The 26,967-nt window shown below is 38.7% G+C and overlaps 1 protein-coding gene across 2 annotated transcripts; it reads right to left on the reverse strand.

The window, feature by feature from the left end:
• Positions 1 to 665: 665 nt before the first annotated feature.
• On the reverse strand, positions 666 to 26,967 carry LOC107793994 (uncharacterized). 2 transcript variants are annotated; one of them, XM_075254499.1, is made up of 13 exons: positions 26,433 to 26,967; positions 22,330 to 22,407; positions 14,880 to 15,037; positions 13,998 to 14,073; positions 13,329 to 13,396; positions 4,948 to 5,203; positions 4,281 to 4,409; positions 4,065 to 4,171; positions 3,902 to 3,955; positions 3,709 to 3,792; positions 3,374 to 3,537; positions 2,067 to 2,217; positions 666 to 1,045 (listed from the first exon to the last, which is right to left on the reverse strand). In XM_075254499.1, exons 1-12 carry the CDS (start codon positions 26,752 to 26,754, stop codon positions 2,070 to 2,072), a joined length of 1,644 nt encoding a protein of 547 aa, XP_075110600.1. In that variant the 5' UTR covers positions 26,755 to 26,967; the 3' UTR covers positions 666 to 1,045; positions 2,067 to 2,069. The 2 variants fall into 2 exon arrangements, with proteins under 2 accessions (XP_075110600.1, XP_075110599.1); XM_075254498.1 differs by having other exon boundaries at positions 4,281 to 4,412.

Below are 26,967 nucleotides of genomic sequence, written 5' to 3' on the forward strand. Positions count from 1 at the left end.
GCTGATTATTTAATCTATCTTTAACACGTCAAATGTCAAGATATTCATCTTTAATAAATGCCACAAATAAATGGTACACGCTTTTTTCTGACAGAAAATAAATATGCCTCTACCAATTTATCCTCGAATCAATCCACCAAGGGATGATATACATAATTTTAACGAAATGTTCAGATCATCGACTTAGGTTATCCAAGAAAAAGAATACGTGAACCAAAAGCCTTCTATCCAAGTTAACCATTCTTTTCTTGTGGAGTCTAAGAAAAGAATCTGGACGAAAGGGGAAAGATCGGTGGTTTAAGAATTTTAAAAAGATCAAGAGTGGTGTATTTTTGGAATTATTGTAAGAGAATTTACGTTGTATTTTGATTATTATGTTTTAATTTCAAAAATAAAAATAAAACCGAAGTGTTTGGACCCAAAAAATAACAACAACCCAGTAAGATCCCACAAGTGAGGTCTGAAAATGGTAGAGTGTACGCAGACCTTACCCCTACCCCAGAGGGGCAGAGAGGCTGTTTTCGAGAGACCCTCGGCTCGAAAAGCTTGGAATTGAAATGCATTTTGACCTTTGATATCCCTTTGCTTGTATGTTATAGAAGACCTATTTCACCGCTCAGTGTAAATGTAACTGGTGAAGGCTTCCTCTTTAAAGCAATAGTAAATTCTCAAACATCACATGCTAATCCATGAATTACAAATTATAATATAATTTGCATGGTATTTCCAATAAAATCCTACCTCACTGGACTCTTCTAATCATATACATAATGACATTTAACGTAAAGATTCCCGGAACAATATCCTCTAAGAATATCATCAAAAGAAAATAAAAAAGTTAAAACAGTATTTCTAATCACATCAAAATGATATGAAATAGAACGAACAACATGCCAAAAATTGGAATTGGGAAATATCTACTGATGAATAAAATACAATAATACTGAATCTCAATCACCATTCACTCTTCTGACATCAGAACCAGGGGTGGCTTTCTCTCAACAGTTGTGGAGCTATGCATTTTGACGTCTAGCAATGTCTATACCTATAAGATTCAAAGGGAAAAGTGTTTTAATATTAATTGCAGAAGAGATTTGCAAACAATGGCTAAACATAATCAAGTGAATCCCACATCTCCAGACATAATAGAACATAGTTGCTGTCTCTAACGAGAGTAGAAAATAAACGCATTCTTGTAATGACAGCTTTAGTTCAACTGTAGTCTAGCATTTGCGACGTCTAGCCGTCCACCCAAAAAAAAAAAAAAAAAAAAAGAGTAAAGATGAGATATGTGAAAAGTTGAAGGAGAAAATAGAGAGAACTTCGTGTATTTTTCACCTGATTCAAATGAACTGGCCTATATATAGCTATGCAAGGAAATACATAAAGAAAGTTCGAACACAATAAATAAAAGATGATGGTGCATTTATTGCACCGCTGGAACATTTATTATGTTGGCATCGAAGACCTCGACTTCTAACAAGATCAAGTTGACTTCACGGATATAAAGTGCTAAAATTAGGAGTGTCGTCTCACGTGTAGAAACATCTCTAGGGAGATTAGCTCTCAAGATTTGCTAGAATATGTAATTACCTCACCTGTCAAAAACAGAGGGAGAGGGTACAAAATGCAAAGAAGTCTTCAAAAGTATGGCTTCTAAAGGGACCTGAAATTCCCCAGCATATAATCGTAATGCTTACAAACATCCCAATGTAGACGGCACCATTTAGAAGTTAAAACATTACGTGTGTCAAGCAAGATAGAGGATCTAACTGCTGCTACTTCTCAAATTTCAGAGCAATTAGCACAATATTTCCCTAAATGGCAAATACAACAATCATCTTAATGGCTATATGAAACTACACGTACATTTGTTGATCAAGAAAACTATGACTAGATCATATCTTAAAGTTGTGAACGACAAGAAATTTTTCTTTCCAGGTGAATACGAGTCAATGCGCACATCAGACAATGGAAAAGAGAAACCTAGAACAAACAACATCTCACAAAGTACATATCAATCAGAAGTTAAAACAGCTCGATTAGAAGATGAGATTTCCATTTACCTTTTATGTGTGGACCCATAGGGGTTCCAAAGAGAATGACTTGTCATTTCGTGTCTGAGCTGCAGCAGCTCCTCCTGGAGGTGCATGCACAGTTATTGGAAGTACCCACTCACACTTCTCTCTACCCTCTACCAAAAGAGGATGCTCATATCTGATATGTTATACATGAAGCACTTTCAGAAACAAAGAGGGATAAATTTGAGAATTTAGTGAATTCGAGGAACAAATACCAAATTAAGAAGGAAAGTCTACAAACAAAATCAGATAGACATTGCACGGATGAATCAGGACATAGCGAACGAAGAGGGGAGAAGAGTTCATCAAGATTACAACTATGGCGCAATTGATTAGACCATATAAATTCCTTTCATTAACATATTCTCTTTAAAATTGAATCAACTATATTTAAGGAAACAAACTGAGAGCATGCTTCAACCTTCCGTGATTCACTAGAAATAATTATGTCAAAGAGTTTGCACTTTGACATAGAAAAGATTGGAGTTTAATCATGTAGAATCTCGAGGTGTCGTTGATTATCCACTTTGATGGAAGTCGTTCACTGGATTTGGATACTGATAGCAAGAGAGTATTTCCAGTTAAAGGTTTCTAACTTAAAGAGTTAAGACCCATCCTAGCAATACTGAATATCCTAGGATAATTGAGAAAAGACGGAGACCATCATCATGATCATTTCATCTATTGGGCACTGCTTCATGAACCATTACCCAAATGATATTAAGAGAAGAGGTTCAATATTGGACGCCCAGTGCTACTTATGTTTGAGGGAACAAGTGACAAAATATTCTTCTCCAATGCGAGTTTCCTAGAGAATCTGGCATTTGTTTATTCCGAAGGATTATACCATGCACAATTGAGCCTTTAGCTTCTTCATGATTTCCCTTGACTAAAATGGAGATCAGTAGTACATAACTAATGGTCTGCAATTTGATTCAACAGCTCACGCATTCTACATGGATTCACAGGCATGAAAGAAATAAAAGGTGGAATCAGAAAAATTTTGTGCACAAAACTCACTGTCAAATTTCTCATATCCCTTATATTTGGTGGAAATAAGAGGCCATTTAAGTAGTTGAAGAGCAGATGTACTTCTAGACCCTTTTGATTGTTCATGATCTTTTTTCAGCTTTTTAGTAAGTCTACAAGCCCTTTTGTATGATTACTGTTCTGCTATGTGTTTTACTCTTTATCTGCACCCTCTCAAAACAGAACTCCAGTCTTTAATCAATGACTCATGCAATGTTATCAATCCAGCAAAACATTCCTGTTACATGAAAAAACGGTCATACCTTGACCAGTCAACATTCTTGGGAGTGGTAAAGAATTCAAATCGAAGAGCCCATTGTACGGAGACATAATGAGTGGAAAAAGACATAGGACCATCCATCGGAATGGAAAAAATAAAGCTTGTCTGAATTAAATCAGCAACCACTTCATGATGATCACTATGAACCTGCATAATTCAAAATGCTTTGGTTACTAATCACCAAATGAAGGGGGGCTCAAGCGTTTATCTCTTTCCAGATAAAATCCGTCAAAAAACTTTTGCTCTATCAAATGCAAAGAGTAGTAAAGAATCATCAACAGATATAATACTAGATTACTAGTATCACTAAAATAATACCTTGGTAATAGAAGGAGCATGTCTCCGTGAAGGATGTACAAAACGTCGGCTTATAGTCTCGGTCATCTCCAGTGTTATTAAAAGCTAGAAGGCAACAGAAAGGAAAAATAAACTCCAGAGAGCACAATAAAGTGATAGTAATCCATATGTCTTAAGGCTTATTCCAAGCATGTATTTTGATATATAAGACTACCTCAAGGCATCTTCTAGAACCCTCTTCATGAAAAAAGGTCAGGGTTCCACCTATCTGTTGCAAAAAAATGAAATACAGGTAATGGTTCCAGCCAGTCTGATGCAAATAGGCATTGGTGATAGCACTAACATGGAAGGACCAATACACTGAATAATACAATTACCATATCACTGAAGTAATATGTCGACTCAGAATTTTTTGGAGAAAACCTTAGAAGCACTTGGTCATCTAGTCTGATGTTGTAAGACCTCCCTCGAATAAACCCTTCTGCTGCAGTAAATGTTGCTAAACGATTATCATCAAGGATATTTTATCACTTAAAGAGTATATGGAGGGAACAAATAGTAGATATTTAGATCTGAGTGCAAGCTTGATTTACATGCTCCAGATTCACCCATGCCTGAGACAGAAGGTACTGTTGAATCATCATATTTGGAAAAGGATTTGGTATTTTTCAGCTGTTGACTTGGAGAGACAATAGCAGAAGACTTGCTAGGGGACAAAACATCTGCTGGAAGAATAAAATAAAACCCTCAGTTCTTTTTTGCTTAAAATAAGATAAAACTGTCAGCTTGACTAAGAGGAATTGTAACATTTCCATTTTGTTAAAAAAGGCATAGAAATAAAAAATCCTATTTCCTCGAAGATACCTATTGGACAATGAAAACACATACTCTCTCTATCCCACTGTATGTGACACTTTCCTTTTTAGTCTATCCAAAAAAGAACGACACCTTCCTATTTGTAAACTATTTAAAATTAGCATCCAAACTTTACCCTTAATGACGTTACTTGTTTGGACCCACTTAATATAAAAGTTCATTATTTTACTAGGGGGATTATTTGTAGTAAGGGCAATTTTGGTACTTCGCATATATTTAGCTTATGTGTCAAAAGTTTTATCAAACTCTATGGGCAGTCAAAATCCTTCACATAAAATGGGACAGAGGGAGAATAAATTTTCTAAGACTAATGCTATTCTCTGAAACTACTTCAGTGGTAAACGACGCTTCATATGCATGTAGATTTGTGTGTGTTCGTCTTACCCCCATTAGAATCATACAAGACATCAGCCACAGCTATCTGTGGAAGTGCCAGTTGTGAAGATATGCTCGACCGTCCTTCAAGATGTGGAAGATCTTTGCTTGAAGACCTTGCTAAGGAAGACTGCAAGGATAATGAACTTCCAAATGTTTGGTGTATATTATCTTTCATGGGATTATAGGAGGAAACTGACGAGACTTCATCCCTTGAACTTTCATATCCTTCCTCCACACCATCAAAAGTTTCATTTATTTTAGCCTGCAGAACACACAAAATCTCGTCAACAACTCAACAACTTCTATCCAGTTAACCTCTTTGTGCTCGTATCTCTTTGATTATCCTGCAATAAACTACTAACTAAAAGTGCTGCATTGGCATAATCCAATCCCGCCAGGGAAAAAGAAACAGGAAACAAGAAGAAGCAGAACAAAATAAAGAGAAGGAATTGCCAAAAAGAAGAAGGAATTCAAGATGCTTTGAGGATACAATCAGCCCTATTCAGAAGATTAAGATGAATTGTATTCTTCTTTTTTGTTTTTGGTGCAAAGCGCAAAGCAGAATATAGTGTTGAATTAGAATCAATCAACAAGTCTTAGATTCCTTGCAAGAAGAGCAAGGATTGTAATTTGTGTGCTTTTTTGATTTTCATGTACACATCTTTCTGGCTTCCAGCATAAGTTTTGTGCTGAAGATTTATTAATATACTGCTATATGTTACCTTCTTCAAAAAAAAAAAAAAAGGAATTAAAGAGGGGTCTGCTTGTCCAGAATCTAACACTGTTTTCTCTTGACAAGTACAATTTTGAAGAAGAGAGATTTTCCTCTCTCATCCATTCTTCCTGGTGTACATCCACGACATAGCGGATATTGAAATTCTGAAGTCTCCAGGAAATTAAAAGGCCACCATTCCATTTCTTTCATTTAATCTTCTTACATTTCATGCAATATCAGACCTTGCTCTATTCCTAAATGATAATGGCTAACCAAATCTAAGTAAATCTACTTCTAGAGTGTTAATGCTAGATCTGTTGACTGCTATAATGTTGGGGCACTTATGCTGAACAAAGCAAGTTTTGTTTCAGTTATCCTCCTAATTTGAACCCTATTGGCAAAAAATGTTTTAATTGGATTAATCATTTCTAGGAGGGCCTATGGCGTCAAGGGATTCTAGTCCTGACAAATTGCCTGATATTTAGACAGTGCAACAAAATCCGATAAAACCTCACAATCAAATAACAAGAGTGGAGAGCTCCAAATATGTAATTTATTTTTTTCCTAGCCTGACAGTCCTCTTCTCTGTATTCTTAATCTATTTTAATAAAAATTCTTTTTAATTATTTAAAAAGACAAAGAAATAGAGAAGATTCAAAAAGTCCTCTACTTCACTTTCACGCCTCGTAGCTTTTTTTTTTTTGGCAATCCACTAGGCAAGTGCCTAGGGCTAGTTTTTTATTAATAAAAAAGAAAAGAAAATACAACAATTAGGAAAAGCACAAATAAGGGGGACAATAGCACCGGTATTATTGCTCATATGCCTTGGCTATATAATCACTCCTCTGCGCCTTCCACTGCCTTATGATGACAGCCTCATGTAGAGGATTCATGGTGTAGCTGTCGGCAACGTCTCACGAGGGCATATAATCTCATAGCCGTGTGGATATTTTTTCCAAAGGCATAGGTCTAAGGCAACACAAATCGGGCTAAACCTTACCTGTAGAAGCAAAGTTTTTTTTGTGATAAGGTAAATTGTATTAATCAAAAGGGAGAGAATCTCCCGTATACAAGAAGTATACCAAAAAGTAGAGAATTTACATCAGAACATGATTCTCTACAAAAGACGCCCAATCTTCTATACAAATAGGGGCTGTATGAGTGCACCAAAAAGCGATCAAAGATAAAAGACTATTCTTAAGATGTGAAAAAGGAGACTCAATCCCCTCAAAAACTCTCCTATTTCTCTCCCCCCAAACTATCCACATGAGACCTAACGAGGCAAACTTCCATGCCTTTTGCTTTCTTCTTCAACGGAAACCGGCCCAGGTATATAGCATTTCCTTTACAGTGCTTGGCATCACCCATTGAACACCAAAAAGGTTCAGGATCGCATTCCACAAAGCCGAGGACACAGGGCAATGCAACAAAAGATGATCAACTTCTTCCCCTGAGCTTTTACACATATAGCACCAACTAACAAGTGTAATCCCCCTCTTTCGAAGATTCTCAACAATCAAAATCACTCCCCTCGCCGCTAGCCATGCAAAAAAGCACACCTTCGTGGGCGCCTTAGGAATCCAGATCGAGGAGTATGGAAAAGAGACATCCTCTCTCACCAGCATACTCTGGTAAAAGGACTTTACGGTGAACAGACCATCGCCACGCAAACCCCATCTCCAAGAATCATAAGATGGATGAGGCCTGTCTTGCCCATATATCACTGTCAATAAATCTTAGAGCTCAGCAATCTCCCAATCTTGCATGTTCCTTCTAAATGAGAGGTCACATACTACTTCCCCTTCAGGCTCCTTACGAATCTGTTGGACCATCAATTCCTTCTGGTTTGAAACTCTGAAGACGTGGGGGAAGGAGACCCTCAGAGTATCCTCTCCACATCACCTATGATTCCAAAAGTTGATCCTCCTTCCATCTCCCACCCTATAAGATATGTTGCCACTGAAGGATTCCCAATTCTTCATGATGCTCCTCCACATGCCACACCCGAAAGGTGTTGTGATTGCCTTGGTCCTCCAACCCCCTCCCGTGAAATCGTATTTTTCTACTATGACATCTCTCCATAGAGCATGCTCTTCTACCCCGAATCTCCACAGCCATTTCCCCAACAAAGCTCTGTTGAATACTCTAAGATCTTTCACTCCGAGTCCATCCCACTTCTTTGGGGAAGTGACTGTCTGCCAATTCACTAGATGATATTTTCTAGTTCCATCTGATGCATCCCAAAGAAAATTCCTTTGAAGCTGCTCCAATTTTTCTGTGATGCTCACATGAGCTTGCAACAGGGACAAGTAATAGGTAGGCATACTCGATAAAGTGCTTTTAATGAGCACTTCCTTTCCGCCTTTTGACAAGTACCGTTTCTGCCAGCCTGCTAATCTTTTTTCAACCCTTTCGATCACTGGATTCCAAACCGTAGTATCCTTATGCGAAGCACCCAATGGGAGACCCAGGTAAGTAGTGGGAAGGGAGCCCACCTTACATCTGAGAACATAAGACAAAGCATCAATGTTAGCAACCTCACCCATCGGGAAAATCTCACACTTGTCGAGGTTGATTTTAAGACCTGATACTATCTGAAACCACTGTAGGACCTGCTTCAAGTAGGTCAACTGATCCATATCGGCATCACAGAAAACCAGGGTGTCATCCGCAAAAAACAAATGAGAGACTCTTCGGGCACTGGGCATCCCGATCGGAGCTGAGAATCCTCTCAAAAAACCTCTGTCCGCCGCACGATACATCATTTTGCTCAGAGCATCCATCACTAGAATGAATAACATGGGGGATAGGGGGTCACCTTGCCTGAGACCCCTGGAACTGCCAAAGAAACCACACGGGCTACCATTAACCAGGGGAGAGAATCTGACTAAGGAAATGCAGAACTTGATCCATCCCCTCCATCTTGCCCCAAACCACATCCGCATCATAATGAAATCCAGGAACTCCCAATTGACATGGTCGAAAGCGGTCCAACTTGCATAGTAAGCCGGGATCTCTATTTTTCCTTCTGGAGTCTACAAGTTCATTTGTCACTAAAGCGGCATCCAGGATCTACCTACCTTCCACAAACGCATTCTGGGAGGACGAAACAGATACGTCAAGAACCTTCTTGAGTCTATTGGAAAGCACTTTAGAAATAATCTTGTAAATGCTCCCCACGAGACTAATAGACCTGCAGTCACTGATACAAGATGCACCTTTTTTCTTAGGCACAATAGTAATAAAAGAAGCATTGATACTTCTCTCGAAAACACCATTCACATGGAAGTATTCAATGGCTTCCATCAACTCCCCCTTGATGGTGTCCCAACAGAGCGGGAAGAAGGCCAAGGAGAAACCATCAGGGCCGGGGGCCTAATCACCAGCACAACTTGACACAGCCTCGTGCACCTCCTCCTCCTCGAAAGCCCTTTCTAGCCACTCACTGTCTCCCTCCCCTATGTGGTTGAACTCTATTCCCCCAAAAGTCGGCCTCCAACTAACTTCCTCTTTGTATAAGTTCTCATAAAACCCCACTATCGCCCCTTTTACCTCCTCTTCTCCCTCAATCCTCACCCCATCCATAACTAAGGACTCTATGAAGTTTCTCCTTCGATTTGCAACCGCCACCCTGTGAAAAAATTTGGTATTCGAATCCCCATCCTTTAACCATAGCGCCCTCAATTTTTGCCGCCAATTAGTCTCCTAAGCTATTGCTAACTCGACTATTTCCCTCTTAACCTCCCCCAATCTCTCTTTCTTAGATTCATCTAACTCCCCCGCCCCTTCCCCTCTCTCTAGATCCTCCAATTCATGCACAAGCTCCCTCATTTTAACCTCTACCCTCCCAAAAACCTCCTTATTCCATCTAATAATATCTCTCTTGAGCAATTTGAGTTTCTTCGAAAGGCGGAATGAAGGTGTCCCTGATACCCCGTAGCTTGTCCACCATTCTTTCACCTTGTCACCAAATCCTGGCACTTTCAACCACATGTTCTCGAATCGGAAAGGAGCACGCACCCCCCTCCCTCTGCATCCATCTAGCAAGATAGGCAAATGATCCGAAGTCAGCCTAGGTAAAGGAATCTGCAGCACGTTCGGCACCAGCTCATCCCAGGAGGGCGATATCAGAAATCTATCAAGTCTAGACCTTGAGTTGGAATCCTTCGCCCTGGCCCAAATAAAACCTTTCCCCTGACAGAGGAAGATCAATGAGAAAGTGATCATTGATGAAGTCAGAAAACTCCTCCATGGCCCTCGAAATCATACTACACCCTAATCTCTCCTCCGGGAATCTAATAGTGTTAAAGTCTCCCCCCAGAACCCATGGAATGTCCCATTCCCCCATCATATTAGCCAGTTCCTCCAAGAAAAACACATTGGACCCTTCTCCTACTGGTCCGTACACTCCCCCAAATCCCCACTCACTCTATCTTTGACAAGAGCTGCTAAAGAAAAAACTCCCTTCTTAATCTCCTTTACCTCCAAGCTTCTATCATCCCACATTAGAAGAATGCCCACGGCACTTCCCGCTGCTAGAACCTAGTCATATTTTACCCAACTACCTCCCCAGACACTCCTCACAATCACATCCGACAAAACTTCCATTTTTGTCTCCTGAAAACAAACTAGGTTAGCACCCCACTCTCTAACTCCCACTTTGATGATGGCCCTTTTGTTTGGGTCATTCATCCCCCTCACATTCCATGAAAGAATCTTAACTTCCAGAAGAAACAATATCCCCCTTCTCCCCACCCCCTCTAACTGAGCTCCCTTCCTCCCTGTCACACACCCGGCCCCTTCTCTGGTACACCACTACATCCCCTAAATTATTTTGCTTAACACCTTGACCCAATTCCCTCCCTGCACCATCATAACAAGATTGTTGCTTAATTTTCCTCAACGGTTCTAACACCCTATCTTCCTTCCCTTCAAAAGAAACACCTAGAAACTTCCCAAGGTTTAATAGTTTATCCTCCATCCAGAAAGACATCGCCTCCTCCAATCCGTGACGAGATTGGACAGGCGTCTTCTATATGTACCATTTCCTTGCCTCTACCGGAGGAATACAAGACCATAGCATTGGTAGCAATAGGGACTTTAGGTGCTGAAAGGATCTCGCCATTTCCTTGAGGGGTATCAATCTCTGAAATTAGCACCCCGCTGCTACAGGAATGACCAGAAACACCAGTAGGGTAGCAGGAAGGAGGAGAGCATAGAGCCCTTGGTGGCATCTTAACTGGAAATACTGGTCCGACACTAACATCAGATGGGGCATGCTCAACAATCTTCCCAGAAGAAAAAGAAGAAGCTTGAAGTGTAGCGTCAACACAACTAAGCCCAGGAGCAGATGAGGGGGCGATGGAGTTGGGTCTATCAGAGGGGGGAGGCCGTGGAATAACAGCACCATCTATAGCCGGTGCCGCCCCTGAAGCGGCGTCCATCGAAGAAGGGCGAAGGTCACTAGAGCTTGGTACAGAAATGCCACTGTGTGTAGCACCATTGACAGAAGAAGGAAGAACGACTGTTCCCATATGCTTAGGAGCCTTAACAGACGCAGCTTGAAATAATCTGGGCCTCTTAGGATCAATTCTAATAGAATTGGGAAAAGTTGTTGGTCCCATGTGAGAAGGCTCAGGCCTATACTTGCTGAAAACTTGCCGGGCTCTAGGATAATTAGAAGATGACCGGCTCATTCTACCTTTCCAGCCCGCATCACTAACCCATTCAGTCTTTCCCTCCTGTTGAAATTTTGTCTTTTTCTCCTAAAATCATACCACCCGTCTCTTCTCGATCTAACGTCTGATTCCGGCTTAGTCCACTGATCACGTGAGCCCTCCCCTCCCCTCAGAGACTAATTTCCCCTCCCCTCCCTTCTATTTGACCTTCCCTTTTCTTCCGCCACTATCTCAGGCATAAAGATAGGGCGAAATTCAGGGCTCAACCAAACCCTATAACTCAAATAGCCATCTTCCACCATAGTGGAGACAGGGATTTTGCCCCCTTTCCTCACCACAATCCTCACTCGTGAGAGATCGTGTAAGCTGCAAGCGACATCAATAAAACCCCCACAGATTTCCCCAATCTTCAATAAGTCAAGACACCAAAGATGCACCGGGAGACCCACCATGTTGAACACCAATGATTCGCCGGTGAAACGAGGGTCTAGACACCCATCGTGCTCCACCCATTTGTCTAGCTTTAAGAAGTTCCCATCGAACCACTTGTTTCCTCTAACAAGAATTTCTGAAGCTTGAGACTCGTCGACAAAACGAAAGAGATATTGTGTCCCCCAGTTGCGATATTTTCAGCCCGTCCTTGACATTCCATGCCCCTGCTGCCCAGTTCCTAACGCCTCGGGAGAACCACCCATTTGGAGAAAGACCCAATCAGACAAGATTTCAAGAAGCCCTTGCGCCTGAGAGTGTGCTCCTCAGATAGCGAGAAGTGCGGCTCCTGCCCTATGTCAAGCTTTCGATGGCATCTTCCCCCAAGTTCTAGGGCTGGCCAAGAGGCAGCTTTGATGAAACTCATGTTTCCCAATTTTCTAGATTCTAGAGAGAAGTAGGAGTTTCTCTCTGTATAATCCATCATATTCTAGATGTTGCTGCCCCAAAAAAAAGAAGTGGTGAGATTTGTTCGGAAAAACCTCAAAGGTTAGAGATATCAGCAGTCAGAGCGGGTGAAAAACAGAATGAAGCAAGGGAAGGAATTCTGCAATCTTAAGAAGAAGGAGAAAGAAGTTTTTTTTTTGGCAACTGACTGAAAAGTGATTGAAAACTGGCCGGAAAAATGCTTCCCTTCGCCGGAAAAAAGAAAAGTGGTCGGAATCTAAAACTTCATGGATGGGTAGGGTCGGAATAAGAGGACGAAGAGGCTGTCCAAAAGAAAAAAGTTAAAATCTGGCCCGGAAATTGGCTCACGCGCCGGCGCGTGGTGGAGGGCTCGCCGGAGCTTGGCCGCGCGTGGCAGCGCGTGTGAGGGTCTTTGCCGGAGCTGTTTTCAGGGATAGGCTCGCGTCACTGGTGGCTCTCCTATGGTGTTTGTAGAAACTCAGGATTCCGGGTTCTCAGGCTCCTCGGGGAGTGTGCCTAAGAGCATCTGTATGTAGAGAGAGGCACTAGCTATATTATTGTAGAAGCAAAGTTCTCACTATATGTTTGTCTTCGCCATTATAGGTGACTTGGACATAGGAGTTTCTAGAAACACACAATTCTCAACCCCCAAAAGAAAAGAAAACAAAAAGAGAGAGCACTAAACACACTACATACCTTCATAGAGAGAGACAAAGCGAACAAAAGTTACAATGAAAGTGAATATATGCCTAAGCATGGCTAGCAATAGTCTGGGGGAAGGACATTATGCTATTCATGTTTAGTTGTATGAGATGATTTAAATGGACTAACAACATGGTGAAGATTCATATAGCCGACCTCAACTTGTTTGGTATAGAGTCGTAGTTGTTTGTTGTAGTAGTATTGGAACGGAGGAGAAGAATGAAAAAAGGATGAAAATACTCAGGTCCACTATTCCCTGGAAACATTTGGGTCTGTTCGTAGTTGTTGTTGTAGTAATATTCCCTGGAATATCATCTTTTACAAATTGGACCATCTTTCTTTAATCACAAGAAGCATACTGAATAACAAAGATAACTGGCAACAGAATGGTTTACCCAATCGGAATCTGCATCCATCTCTTTCCAGTAAACATCCAAAGGCAGAGTTGAAGCAGGAACAATCCCTGTTAAATCGAAAAGCATAATGTGATCATGCCACTGGTCAAGTAAAAATAAGTATTCCCCAAAATACATAATTAGAGTGGAATTTTCAGAATAGAGAAACCAAGAATGAAAAAACATTTACACAACCTTTAAAAAATGATTATTTCAGCATATCATGTTAGGTAATTCAAAGTAAGAATAGTCATACATCATTTGACTTGTCATCACAGTAGGATTATTTAAGATTGGTCAGAGGAAAAGAAAGTTCCACCAGATAAACAGATTTCAGAAAAGTCCTTATATAATACTAGTAAAACAGTGTTTTTCTTGAAGGGGCTCGTAGGTATTTTACGACTTCAATTATAATGTAGTAACCATGTATGCAACAGTACAAGGATATATTGTGGCTCCTCAAAGGAAACAAATATTCCGACTTTGTTTCTTGTCTCTATCTTTTTAGCCACCCCCCAGTATTCCCGTGTTACTGAAGATATCTTGCAACGAAACAATGACCTCATCAGGATGTTAAACTTAAAGCTTTCTACGCAAAATTCAACAGCTAAATCACGAACCAGAGAGCAGATGATATAAGTTTTAAAGTTTAAAACAAGAAAATATTACCACAAGTGCGGCCTTCTTCACTTTTCAGGCCATTACTCTTCTGAGTTACCCATATTTGCAGTGGTATTCTCGTTTCCTGCACGGGTTGAGATTCAGAAAATAGTAGAATCCAAAAGCAGAAAAAAACTTATGCACAGTTATTGCATTTTTTTTTTGTTGAAATGGTAAGAATATATTATTATCAGCACTCAGGCTTTATTGCACATCTGTATTGATACTAAAACTCAAGCCTTAACATCTTCTGTGAGTGGAATATAGAGGAATACAGATTTATCAAATCCTCTTTTTCTTCGAAAAGAAGAAGAATCAGAGAAAAAATTGTGAGTTGTAGCGCTTTTCTCTATCGTTTTGCTAACGGATACATTATAAGCAATAAAATCTTCGTATTAAATGATTCAATGTATTATTCGTATTTCAGGTGGACAGCGGTTTTCCTTCTCTTTTCCACAATTGAATATGATTTTTCTAGACATTGATTTGCATACAGATGAAACAGAAGCTTAAGATAAGAGCACCTTCTCTTAATTCCATTCTGATTTATTACCAGAGGTAAAAGAAACTGAAAACAAAGTACAATGTCCATCAATGTGAACAGTAACACAGTTGCATTCTTAATTAATTCAAGATTGACAAGCTGCTAAGCAAAAGGTTGTAGAGCTGTCAGAAGCGTGAAAAATGATTAAACAGTAAAGCACATGACCACATAGCACTCTGGAAAAGCTGGGATGACTGAGAAAGACGCAGAAAAGTCAGACATGCAATTACAAGAGCATGCCACAAAAGAGCAGGGTAATGCTCCTGAAAGCTGACAAAATATGAAAATCAAATCAAACAAGGATGATAAGTATAAATGAATGATGAACAGAACAGCAACAAACTAACCAGCTCATCAAGATCTCGTATAGATTCTTCACGGAAGTGACCATTTTCCATTATCAAATATTGTCCAGATAAAATACTTCTAACATAGTAAAGGTAACGAATGGTTGCACCCCTGTATGATGGTGGTATGGTGCTTGGTAGAATTGTTCGTACCATAACTGCAAAATAAAAGCAATCCTTTCTTTATTCATGTCAAAACAAGGAGAATGCCTTAAAAGCAGTACTGTTCGGAGCATTTTTTAAGTTGAACACTTTGTTAAGAGTCCGTCCCACAAATGAACAAAATCTTCAGATCACTGAACATAAAATAGACACTGGTTGCACATAAATACAAGATGCAATCACATCAATTATTGCCTATATAACAGCTAAGTTAGTCCCAGAAAATGAGGCCTGGGCTATTCTCTACCAATCCACTTTGTTTTGCAATACAGGTTTAACCTGTACATCTAAGTAAAAATTGAAGAACCTAACCACCAGAGAGTGGGCAGCAGACAACGTAATTTTGCATGTGAAAAGTGACGGAAAAAGCATGTATCTCATGAAATGCCATGTAAATCCCTAAGTCATTCAACAAAGATTTATACAAATGGCACGGACCTTCTAGGGATAATTTTGGTATTTCCTCAATTAATTCTTCCACTTTGTATCCGTCTTGTCTTTGGTTAGTATGACTTTCTTTTTATAATGATGGTCTGTTCCTGACCAACTTGCGTGCACTTCATCTAATTCACCAAAGTACCTGCTACTTCTGGTTGAATTGTGTGACCACCTCATCTAAACGCTTAGTAAGAGAGAACACATACATAATTAAGTCATCAACACCCTCCCTCACTAGCATGCCTGATATAATTCATGGGTCAAACACGTGAAAATTCACATGTCATCAACACACTCCCTCACATGCGCACATGATTATTTTTCATGGTCAAACAAGTGAAAATTCTTTATGATAATGGGCGGTGAGACTTAAACCCACGACCTCCGATTGCTCTAATGCCATGTTGATTTGTGTGACCACCTCATCGAAAAGTTTAAATTGTCAAAGAAAGTAAATATTTGTTTCCTTGATTATATCTTCAACACCTCCCACCGATTCACATATCAGGTAACTGTGAGCCCGTTTGGATTAGCTTTAAGCACTTGGGCTTAAACGCATTTTTGAAGTGTTGGGGCTGAATATAAAAAGCAGTTACGTGTTTGGTTAGAAATGTTGAAGTTGGAAATAAGTAGTTGATGTGGTTGGTGAAAAAGTGCTGATCAACACTTATTTCTATTAAAATGACTAAAATTCCATTAAAGATGTCAACACCAAAAATGAATTGATTACTGCAAAATTTTAATTCTAAAGATATTGTACTAATTTCAATTTTAGTACAAGTCAATTTAGGTTGCATTTTATATCACGTCACAAAATTTATTAGATAAAATTAATTTTATTGATTAGAGGTTTCTTTTCCCTTTGATCAGATAATTGCTTTTATTAAATGATAAAAAATGGTAATGGAATGGTGAGAAGCCAAAATCAAAAAGTTCAACCAAAAGCTAGGATATGGTGTTCAAATATATTGAAGGATGATGTAAATTACTAAAGATCTTGCGGATAGTCATTCCAAGAAGTTGCAGAAAGCTTCACAAAATGGAGTACTCAATGTGATCGTAATTGCGGCAATGACAGGTATAATCATTATCTATGGTCGGAGAGATAGGTGGAGAAGAAGAAAGATAAGGGATAAAACTGTAATTTATTTGGTAAATCCCCAAGTGCTTTTAAGCCAAAAAGCAATAAGTTGGGATGGACCAACTTATAGTTTTTGGCTTGTTGAGTTATTTTAGTTTAAAAGCACTTGGCTTAAAAGTATTTTTAAGTTTGGCAAACACCAAAACAAGCTCAACGTTTAAGCCAATCCAAACACCCATTATGTCTAACAATGCTCAGACGGATGGAAAGAAATCACCTAGTATTTTTTTTACCTCTGCTATGATTTGAACCTTGGTCTCATGGTCTACTCCACCTTCATTAACGGATTAACCATTAGCCACATCCTTGGGTAGTTAGTATGATTTGAACCTTGGGAAGGAGGGAGTATTAATTTCTTGGGGAAAGGTTGAAACCCAAATGTTGCTACAACTCAACTTATACATAGATTCTTTTACCAGATTTGAGACCCAGATTAGTTAAAGGTAAATCAAAACTGTGAATTTGAAACCATTGAGTTCAAAATTGTAACTACTCCCTACGTCCCAATTTACATGACATTATTTTATTGGTCAATGAGTTCAAGATGTCAATTGACTTGTATATCATCAAAGAAATAACAAAAGAAGATAAGGTGCTATGTTAGCTTGATAGAACAACATTTCATCAAAGTTTAAGTTAATGAGTTTAGTCTAGTCTAGAGATCACACATCTCCAATACGCAGATGATACTCTAGTCTTCTGTGATGCTGAAAAAGACCAACTTAGATTCTTAAGGATCATTTTGGTTTTATTTGAGGGAGTATCAGGATTACACATTAACTGGAGAAAGAGCAATATTTTTCCCATTAATGAAGTTAACAACATGGGGCAACTGACTCAGATATTGGGAGGAGAAGTTGGGTCCCTACCAACTGTTTACCTTGGGATGCCTCTTGGTGCAAGATCCAAATCAAAAGAAATCTGGAATTCAGTCATAGAAAAGTGTGAGAAGAAGTTGTCAAGATGGAAATCGCAGTACCTATCATTGGGGGGTAGGCTAGTTCTAATCAACTCAGTATTAGACTCTCTACCTACTTACATGATGTCTTTGTTCCCAATTCCAGCAGGCGTTTTACAGAGATTGGACAAACTCCGAAGAACATTCCTTTGGCAAGGCAATAAGGAGAAAAAGGTCTTCCATTTAGTCAATTGGAAGACGCTAACAATGGATAAAAAACAAGGTGGAATGGGGATAAGGAATTTGAAGAACCAAAGCAAGGCTCTTAGAATTAAATGGTTATGGAAGTACTCTAAAGAACCCCAATCTTTATGGTCCAAAGTGATCAAAGCAAAGTATGGTGAAGAAAACAACTGGGTGTCAAAAAAAGTCAGAACATCACATGGAGTAAGTGTGTGGAAATCCATCAGAGAACTTTGGCCAATAATGAAGAATCACTCCTCCATAAGAGTAAACAACGGAAGGAACACATCTTTTTGGAATGATAACTGGTTAGGAATTGGAAGCTTAAAGGAAAGATACCCAGATATGTTCGGTTTAGCACAAAACCAGCATAAGACAGTAGCTGAAATGAAGAGTTGTCAAGGATGGGAAATAGCTCTAAGAAGGCAGCTGAATGACTGGGAGATAATAAGATTAACTGACCTCTACAAAGAGCTGGAAGCATTTACAGGATTACAGGAAGGGTTGGATTCAATATGGTGGAAGAGGCACAACAGAGGGGTTTACCGAGTGAAGGATGCATATAAGATTTTGAATCATGACAATCAACAGGTAGACACATGGCCTTGGAAACATATATGGAAAACAAAGATTCCATACAAGGTAGCTTGCTTCACTTGGCTACTAGCAAAGGAGGCGGTTTTAACCCAGGATAATCTCATAAAAAGGGGAATATCTCTGTGTTCAAGATGTTTTCTGTGTGGGGAAAATGCAGAAACTGTCAACCATTTGTTTCTACATTGCAAGATTACAGACCAACTATGGAAAATCTTTATTAGTCTTAGGGGTATTTCATGGTCAATGCCATACAGGATTAAAGATGTCATTTATAGTTGGGAAGAAGCTGGAGCTGAAGCAACTAGCAGAGATAGATGGAGGACTGTTCCGGCATGTATTTGGTGGACAGTCTGGAGGGAAAGGAACACTAGATGTTTTGAAGACAGAAGCAATCCACTGCAGAAGATCAAACTCAATTGTATTCTTCTATTTTGTTTTTGGTGCAAACAGATGTACACAGAAGATACATTGACAATCATAGACATACTAGGATCCTGCTAGGTTTTAAATTAGAATATCTTCAAATTCTCTCTATGTAAATTTGGTTTTCAGTGCAACCTATGTACTGATTTTTATAATATATACAATAGTTACCAATTCAAAAAAAAAAAGTTAATGAGTTTAAACTCTTGAAATTTGTGAAGGTTTTATAAAATAGTCTTGTTAATAAAATAGCATTAGTGATGTGAAACATTCCAAAATCGAATGAATATCGTGCAACTACATTTTTTTATAAGTCATATCAAGTAACTATACCAAAGGGAGTAAGTCAAAGAGACTTTGATGGTTCGGAGTTGAGTGTGTTCTAAGTTGCACGAACTCTTCGATGTTAGTGCCGTCCCCGTCCCGATACGATATGGGGAAGGGAGCGGGAGTGGGATACGTCCCAGATTCAGTCAACTGACTTCGGACACTTTGACCGGAGTCCATCGACAAATTTGGGAGAAAAATTGAGATTTTGATTTCTCAAAATCAAAAATAAAACAGATTTAGGAGAATGAAAGTATAATGTCCATCTTGGAGAATGAAAGATTGAATTCTACAATATTCATGTAAGTTTTTGATTTCACAGAATATCTCTCAAAATTTACAATATTTTTATAGCTTTATTTTTTATTAGCCGAATCCTCGCACTCGTATCCATATCCGGATCCGCGCTCCCGAAGCTTAAAATTTAGATTTTGCCGAATCCGATACTCGGATCCGTCCCCGTATCGGATACACGCACCCGAGTCCGAGCAACTTAGAGTGTGTTCAAATTGAATTTTCACAAAAATAATCAGGATTTATAAAGACAACTGGAGCATTGCTTTATTTTTAAGACGAACTGAAAGCTATATAGTAGGCAAGATGCTGTATCCGATAGGTAAAAAAAAAAAGAATATGTAAAGTAACATACATATCATGATATCAAAAGAAGGATTTTACAACAAAATCAAATTGTAATATTAAATTAATAAGGAGATAACTAATACAAACTATGGAGAAATACCGAGAATTCCATAATGGTGTTGGTAATACCCAATTTTTGCAATAAACTATAAAGCTAGATGGTAATACGGTATTTTAATTGGGTAACCAAAACCCAGTAATGAAGGAACCTAAGGGTCAATGGGAAAAGGTTAAAATATTATACAAATAATGGTCATCATGCAACATACAGTTCTTCTGGACAGTAACATTTTATACTCATTATCATCATGCAATTCAGCTGTGTGAGTTATTCAAATGATTAATGGTATTTTGCCTTGTGGTTTTCATGTTCTTTCAAGAATTTCTAGTTTTGCTAAAATAAGCCCCGTCGTAGGCTTTTTGCTTGATTTCCCTTCAACTTCGTAGGGTTTCAACATGATTCAAAGTATAGTCCTTATTACACCCCTGTTTCATCATTCAGAGCAAACTAAAAAGCTTAATGAAGTCGTTATCAACTTCAACCAATCGGTTGAGATTTTACTGAATGTTTTTTTAGTTTCCCTGTTTTGCAAGCAAACACTGACTATGAAAACAAAAAGTATATCATTCTTTTTTGTATTGATGTCATGCAACAAAGCCTCATAAATTTTCTTTCTACTGTATTACCTAGTATAGCACCGTGGTTACACCCACTGCTCGCATGTTTATACAAAATTCTTTGCATGTGTCTCCATTAAAAGAAACAACAGATAGCTAAATGAATATCGCTATACTCCCTCTATTCCAGTTTATGTGACACTATTTATTTATTAGCCTGTTCCGGAATAATGACACATTTCTATATCTAGAAACAATTAACTTTGAACTTCCCATTTTACCATAAAAGGAAGTTTTTATTCCTACACAAATCTTATGACATGTTTAAGACCACAAATTTTAATTGGGATGGGGTGATTGAGAAGTTTGAGAAAAGGTTGGCATCATGGAAGATGCAATATTTGTCAATTGGTGGAAGATTAACATTGATTAACAGTGTACTAGACAGCATTCCAACTTACTACATGACACTATTTCCTATTCCCAACAAGGTTCTGAAACAACTGGATAGGATCAGGAGAAACTTCCTATGGGAGGGTAACAACATGGATCACAAGTTTCATCTGATTAAATGGGCTAATGTTGTGCTACCAAAGCACTTGGGAGGACTGGGCATAAAGGATTTGGCTCTACACAACAAATGCTTACTCATGAAATGGTTATGGAGATACGCACAAGAGGACCAAACTCTCTGGAAGGAAGTAATCAAGGCAAAACATGGGGTACAAAATCATTGGTGCTCCAAGCTGTCTAGATCCCCAAATGGTGCTGGCCTATGGAAAAGTATATGCAAACTTAAAGATGAATTCTTCCAGAATACCCAACTGGTGGCAGGCAATGGTATGCATATCAGGTTTTGGAAGGATAAGTGGCTGAATAACACCATTCTGATGGAGGAATTCCCAAGCCTCTTTCTATTAGCATGTGAGCCAAACTCCTCTGTCTCTCAGAATTGGGCAAACAACACTTGGGACATGCTTTTCAGAAGGAACCTACAACACTGGGAAATTGAAGAAGTGACAGACCTGCTTTCCAGACTAGAAAGCCACATGATGAATGCCCAGGCAGCAGATAAGATAAAGTGGAGCAGTGCTGATGGTAAATACTCAGTGAAAGCAGGCTATACAAACTCATATGCTCCTAATGACATGATTGATGACTGGCCATGGAAGTTGATATGGAAGACTAATCTCCCAACAAAGATCGAATGTTTCAGCTGGGCAGCCCTCTATGAAGCATGCCTCACACAAGACAATCTTAAGAAAAGAGGCTTCCAGATGGTCAATAGATGTTACATGTGCCAACAGAAACTTGAATCTAACAACTATCTATTTTTACACTGCACAGTGGCTGCACACTGCACAGCCTCTCTGCCCCTCGGGGTAGAGGTAAGGCCGCATAACACTAAAGAGGCCTTTGAGTGCTGGTGTAACTGGAGAGTTGGTAAGGCCATCAGGCCAATCTAGAAGATGATTCCTGTGAGTATTTTTTGGTGTATATGGTCAGAAAGGAACAACAGATGTTTTGAAGGTTTATCAACTCCAAATCATTCCCTCAAGGCTAGATGTCTTTTGTATCTTTATAGTTGGCAATACCTTTCCCCCTTAGATTCTCCTGACAACTTTTTGAACTTCGTTAGCTCCCTGGTACTAGAATAGTCTTTTTGTAATTGAGCTAACAGTGTCTTTTTTGCTTCCATAATTTTTGTATTATTATGCATCTTCGTGATGCCAGCAATGAAATCTATTATTACTTCATCAAAAAAAAAAAAAACAAGTTTTAATATTTTTATAACCACACAAATATTATGATAGTATAAGACCACACATTTCAAAAGTCTTGCTTTCTTTCTTAAATTCCATGTCGAGTCAAACTATGCCATATAAATTGAAACAACGAGAGTATATGATTAGAATGAGTAAGAAACAGGCGGATAACGTCAAGCTAAAGGTTAAACTTACATTGTCTGGAGCTACCGGCAGAGACAATCTGATTTGAAATTAATGCAGGAGTCACATTATCCATGAAAACATACTCACCTGGAAGAGTATAAAACATAATAATGAAAGCATCACGTAAAGCATAACAACATATAAGAACATTAATCTTTAGTAATAACAACAGAGCAAAAACAGAAGATGGTCCGTGGAGCTATTTATTAGTGCATCTGGTTAGAGAGACATAGAAGATTTTTTGGATTTTGTCAGTTCACTAGTCATAGCCTAGTTTTAGTTACCAGAACTGACAAATCTTCACTTTTTGTTTCTTTTGTTCATCCATGTAATGCTTTGCATCTGCTTGATGCCCTTAATGAATTTTATTACTTCATCAAAAGAATAAGAGCAAAAACAAACTTTTCTTTTTCTATAAGATCTATGATGTCATCCTACTAGCTATAAGAAATTTTGTGATAATCGGGAATAAAGCATTTCTCTAATGTAGCATATTGCTTTTAGTCCTTTATAAATTTGGATTGTGCCTTATCAGCTGATGAACTTTACATAATGGCACCCACAATGCCCACATTTATCTTTGAAAAAATCAAAGCACCATGTATGAACTGGTATACCGACCAGATTTTGTGGTCAAACATGGTCTACACAGCCAGACACTTCAAACTACCTTTCCATCTTCAAAAACGTCCCTCCATCAACTGTTGTCCATTGTTTAGAACTTGAGTTGCTTTTTCACCAGATGGAAATCTTGTGTCTTCTAAAGGGGACACCTTCAACATGCGTTTAACCCCCATATCTCTGCAGCCCAGTTACTGATTGCTTTCGTTGAGCCAACACACTTTACAAAGCTCCCTACCAAACAAGTGTTCAGAAATTTTCTTCCTCCTCTGGATGTGCTCGTTTGAAAGCCTAAAACTTGGTTCCTTGACAGCATCCAATTTCTGGAAGTTACCTTCCAGGTTCAGTACTGACCAAGGTAGAGCATCTTCGAAGCCATTCTGTCTTTACCTAGATTCTATTTTTTTTTTTTTTAAGGTAACATGTTTCTGTATATTTATTAAGACATCAGCATAAAGATTTTGCTGGAAACCAAAATAGGATGTTACATCAGAGTGCCAAAATAGTAAAAAACCTACATGCTTGTTCTTCTTACAAGGAACCTAGTACATCCAAACTATCCTCAGGATCATCTACATATTAAGATTTACACCAAAAGCAAAGAAGAAGAATACAATCCAACATATCCATCTTGATTCTAGTTTTTCTTAAACAACTTTAGCTTTACTTAGTTCTTGCATCAGATTTGCAACGTCAGTGTCCCTTCCAGAACACTTCCATCTTCTACAGTTTCAAGTTTTTCTTTAAACAATTTTAGCTATGCAGGTAATCAAAATCTTGCACCACTTACCATTTCTTCACCAATAACCCCCCTCCCCCCCAATTGTAGCCACATATTCACTGCTTAAATCAAACTAGGAAAGTTCTCCTCCCAATTACTAGAGATATTATCCTATTAATGCAAGACGCAGCTCTGTTAATTTAACCATACCATTGGTAAACCAATAACATCACAACTGGACTTAAATTCTGAGAACTTACGGTTACATGACCATCTCTTCTGCAAATCTAACAGCATAAAAATCCCATGCGATCTAAACAATTTGACATCTTCTGAATTGTATTAGATAATCTTTGTGCATTCCCTATAAACTCCAGACAAGACCCACCCAAAAATCTTCCCCAAGCATTTGAGCAGGTAGGACAAGGCATGAAACTCCATGATGAAAGGATCTCCTCATTTAGGGACATCTCCTTTTGTCCCATAAAATTGAAAAACCCTCAGCTGCCAGTCTTGGGTTCAAAGAAAATCATGACACATGTTCAATTGCCTACCCATCTTGATTTCTTGTAACTGGTAAGCAATACACATACAGCCTCCAATTTTCATCACTGCCTTCACACCATTTTATGGGGATCATTTAGACCTTGCGTATTCTGCGACATTATTTTGGATTGCATGATGATAGTGAGTATAAAATGCCTGATGTATCCCCTCTGCGTTCTCCTTCTATTGCAAGGAACGGGACTTGAGTCCCACATCGGTACTACAAATTGCTGATGTGGGGTTTATATAGCCTTGTGCTCTCCCACCTAAATAGCTAGCTTTTGGGGTATGGTTCTCCCTAGGTTGTATCAATGGTGTTAGAGCCACCCACCATCCTATGTGTCCACCGTCCCTTGGATGGTGACGTCGGTTTTGCAATGTTCGCCCGGGGCTAGAAATGTCTAGCGCACAGCTGTCGAGGACAACGAATGCGGAGCGTGGTGATTTGTTATGGTCTATTGCAAGGAAGGGGACTTGAGTCCCACATCTGTATTATAAATTGTTGATGTGGGGTTTATATAGCCCTGGGCTCTCCCAACTAGCTTTTGGGGTATGGTTCTCCCTAGGTTGTATCACATTGCAATTGGTTCCACTGATACATCTGAAGTATTCGGTAGCACCTTCCACCTGTGATCCCTTCCCGTCTGCTAATTATAACTGGAACATCTGACAACGAAGGTTCCCAAGAACTATGTTCTACTCTCCCTCTATTCTCTTTACACAGTGAAGACAAATCTTCATTTCCTTCATAGCTCCAGTGACACTCATCCTCAAGGGAAATGCTGGCCAAGCTTCTTCCTGTAAAATCTCACGGTTCCATGGCCAACCAGTCTAGCTTTCATTACGACCTTGAGTCTATCTTTCCCTTGATCATGCACGAGGCTTATGTTACTCTGTATTATTGAATCAACCCAGATTGCGGAAATGTTTCTTAAATCAAGATAAATGCTATGCATATTTTGATTTGGTTAAAACAACACTAGAGAGATGGAAATTTTATCTCCCTAACTAACCATTTTATTAATATCCATTCCAATAACAATATACTCCCTCTATCATAATAATGTGGTACACTTTCCTTTTTAGTATGTCCAAAAAGAATGTTACATTTCTATATTTAGAAATAATTATAACTTTGAAATTCATATGTTACCCTTAATGAGATGATTTTTGGCCAAACAGATGTCTTATGTTAGGACACAAGTTTTAAACATCTTCCTTTCTTTCTTAAACGCCGTGTCCAGTCAAACGGTGCCACATAAGTTGATACGGAGGGAGTAGTGTTATATATCAAGCAAGTACCAACAGTTCATATTCAAATTAACTAATACGATTCGCACCAAACTGACTTTTTGATATTAATTACTCATTGCATCCCATTTTATGTGATGTTGTTTGACTGAGCACAAAGTTTAAGAAACAAAGACTTTTGAAACTTGTGGTCTAAAACAAGTTGTAGATATTTGTATGGCTATAAATCATCTCACTAAAGGTAAAATAGAAAGTTTAATGTTAAATTGCTTTTAGATATAGAAATATATCATTCTTTTTGGACAAACTAGAAAGTACATCACATAAATTGTGACAAAGGAAGTAGCTAATTTCTTAACTACAACTTCCTCCGTCCCAATATACGTGGCACTGTTTGACCGTACATGGAGTTTAAGAAAGAATGAATCACTTCTGAAGTTATTGGTCTAAAACAAGTCAGATGCATTTGTGTAGCTATAAATCATCTTAACTAAAATGTAAATTTAAAGTAAATTTTTTTTTTTTGATAATGGTAACAAATTTTATAACTGAGTAAAATATTTACAAGAGATTGTGTGAGCCACAATCACAACCTAAAAGAACTGAGACCGCCTAGCCTATTCTGTTTGATTACATTTCTTCTAGCAAGTCTAGTAATGAATGTACATCCTCCCTATAGCTCTCTTTGCTCCAAAAATGAAATAACAAAAGCAGTTAGAGCTTAATTTTCTGGTAAGAGCTTGGCCTATCATCAAAAATTCTGGCATTCCTTTCCTTCCATATGACTTAAATTATTTTTATGTATAAAAAGGTATCACTCCTTTAGACAAAGAGGAAACTGCATCACATATATTGGGACAGAGAATGAGTAACATTTTCAACTCTTCTCTTAAAAACTACAGTACTAAGTTTGGTCAAACTAAGACAATAAAAATGGAATTTGAGTAAATAAAATTCAGAAAGCACATCAAACCTCTGCGTTGCTTAGAATCAGGAGAAGATTTAGGAGTTGAAAACCATTGGGTATCCAATTTCTCGATCCCTTTAATCTCAAAACTAAGTTTTTCAATAAGCAAAGAGCAAGAAGTAGTCGGATTCTTGATTTCAACAGTAATGGTTACCGGATCACCCGGTCTATACACTTCTCTATCCGGTTCCAGCTTCAGCTGGGGTTGTGGTAGATCCATCGTCGCATTGGATTTTCTGCCAGTGCCGCCGCCGCCGCCACTGCCGATGCCGGCGGTGATGTTAAAGAATGAGAAACCACGGGAAGGTGGTTTATTGGGGGCTGACATTTGGGAAATTAATAGTGGAATTTGTTGAAATGATCAAAAGAGTTGAAAGATAAGAAAGGGGAAAAGGATTTTATTTCTTGAATTAGGATATGAAAATGGAGAATCTATGGAAGTTCAGTGATGGAGAGTGAGAATGTGAGATCTTTGACACCCTGTTTCAGTTTTCTGATGCCAAATTGTTTGTACATTTTTTTATTTTTTGCATTCGAGTGT

The sequence above is a fragment of the Nicotiana tabacum genome, chromosome 6, assembly GCF_000715075.1.
Source record: "Nicotiana tabacum cultivar K326 chromosome 6, ASM71507v2, whole genome shotgun sequence".
NCBI lineage: Eukaryota > Viridiplantae > Streptophyta > Magnoliopsida > Solanales > Solanaceae > Nicotiana > Nicotiana tabacum.

Bases quoted from the DNA above. Each gene is read 5' to 3' on its own strand.
- LOC107793994 (XM_075254498.1), bottom strand. From the start codon at position 26,754: ATGTCAGCCCCCAATAAACCACCTTCCCGTGGTTTCTCATTCTTTAAC. The intron at 3,956-4,064 runs GTAATTGTATTA...TTTTTGCAACAG, and splicing joins CATATTACTTCAGTGATATG to ATAGGTGGAACCCTGACCTT. The intron at 3,538-3,708 runs GTATTATTTTAG...TGAATTATGCAG, and splicing joins ATGCTCCTTCTATTACCAAG to GTTCATAGTGATCATCATGA.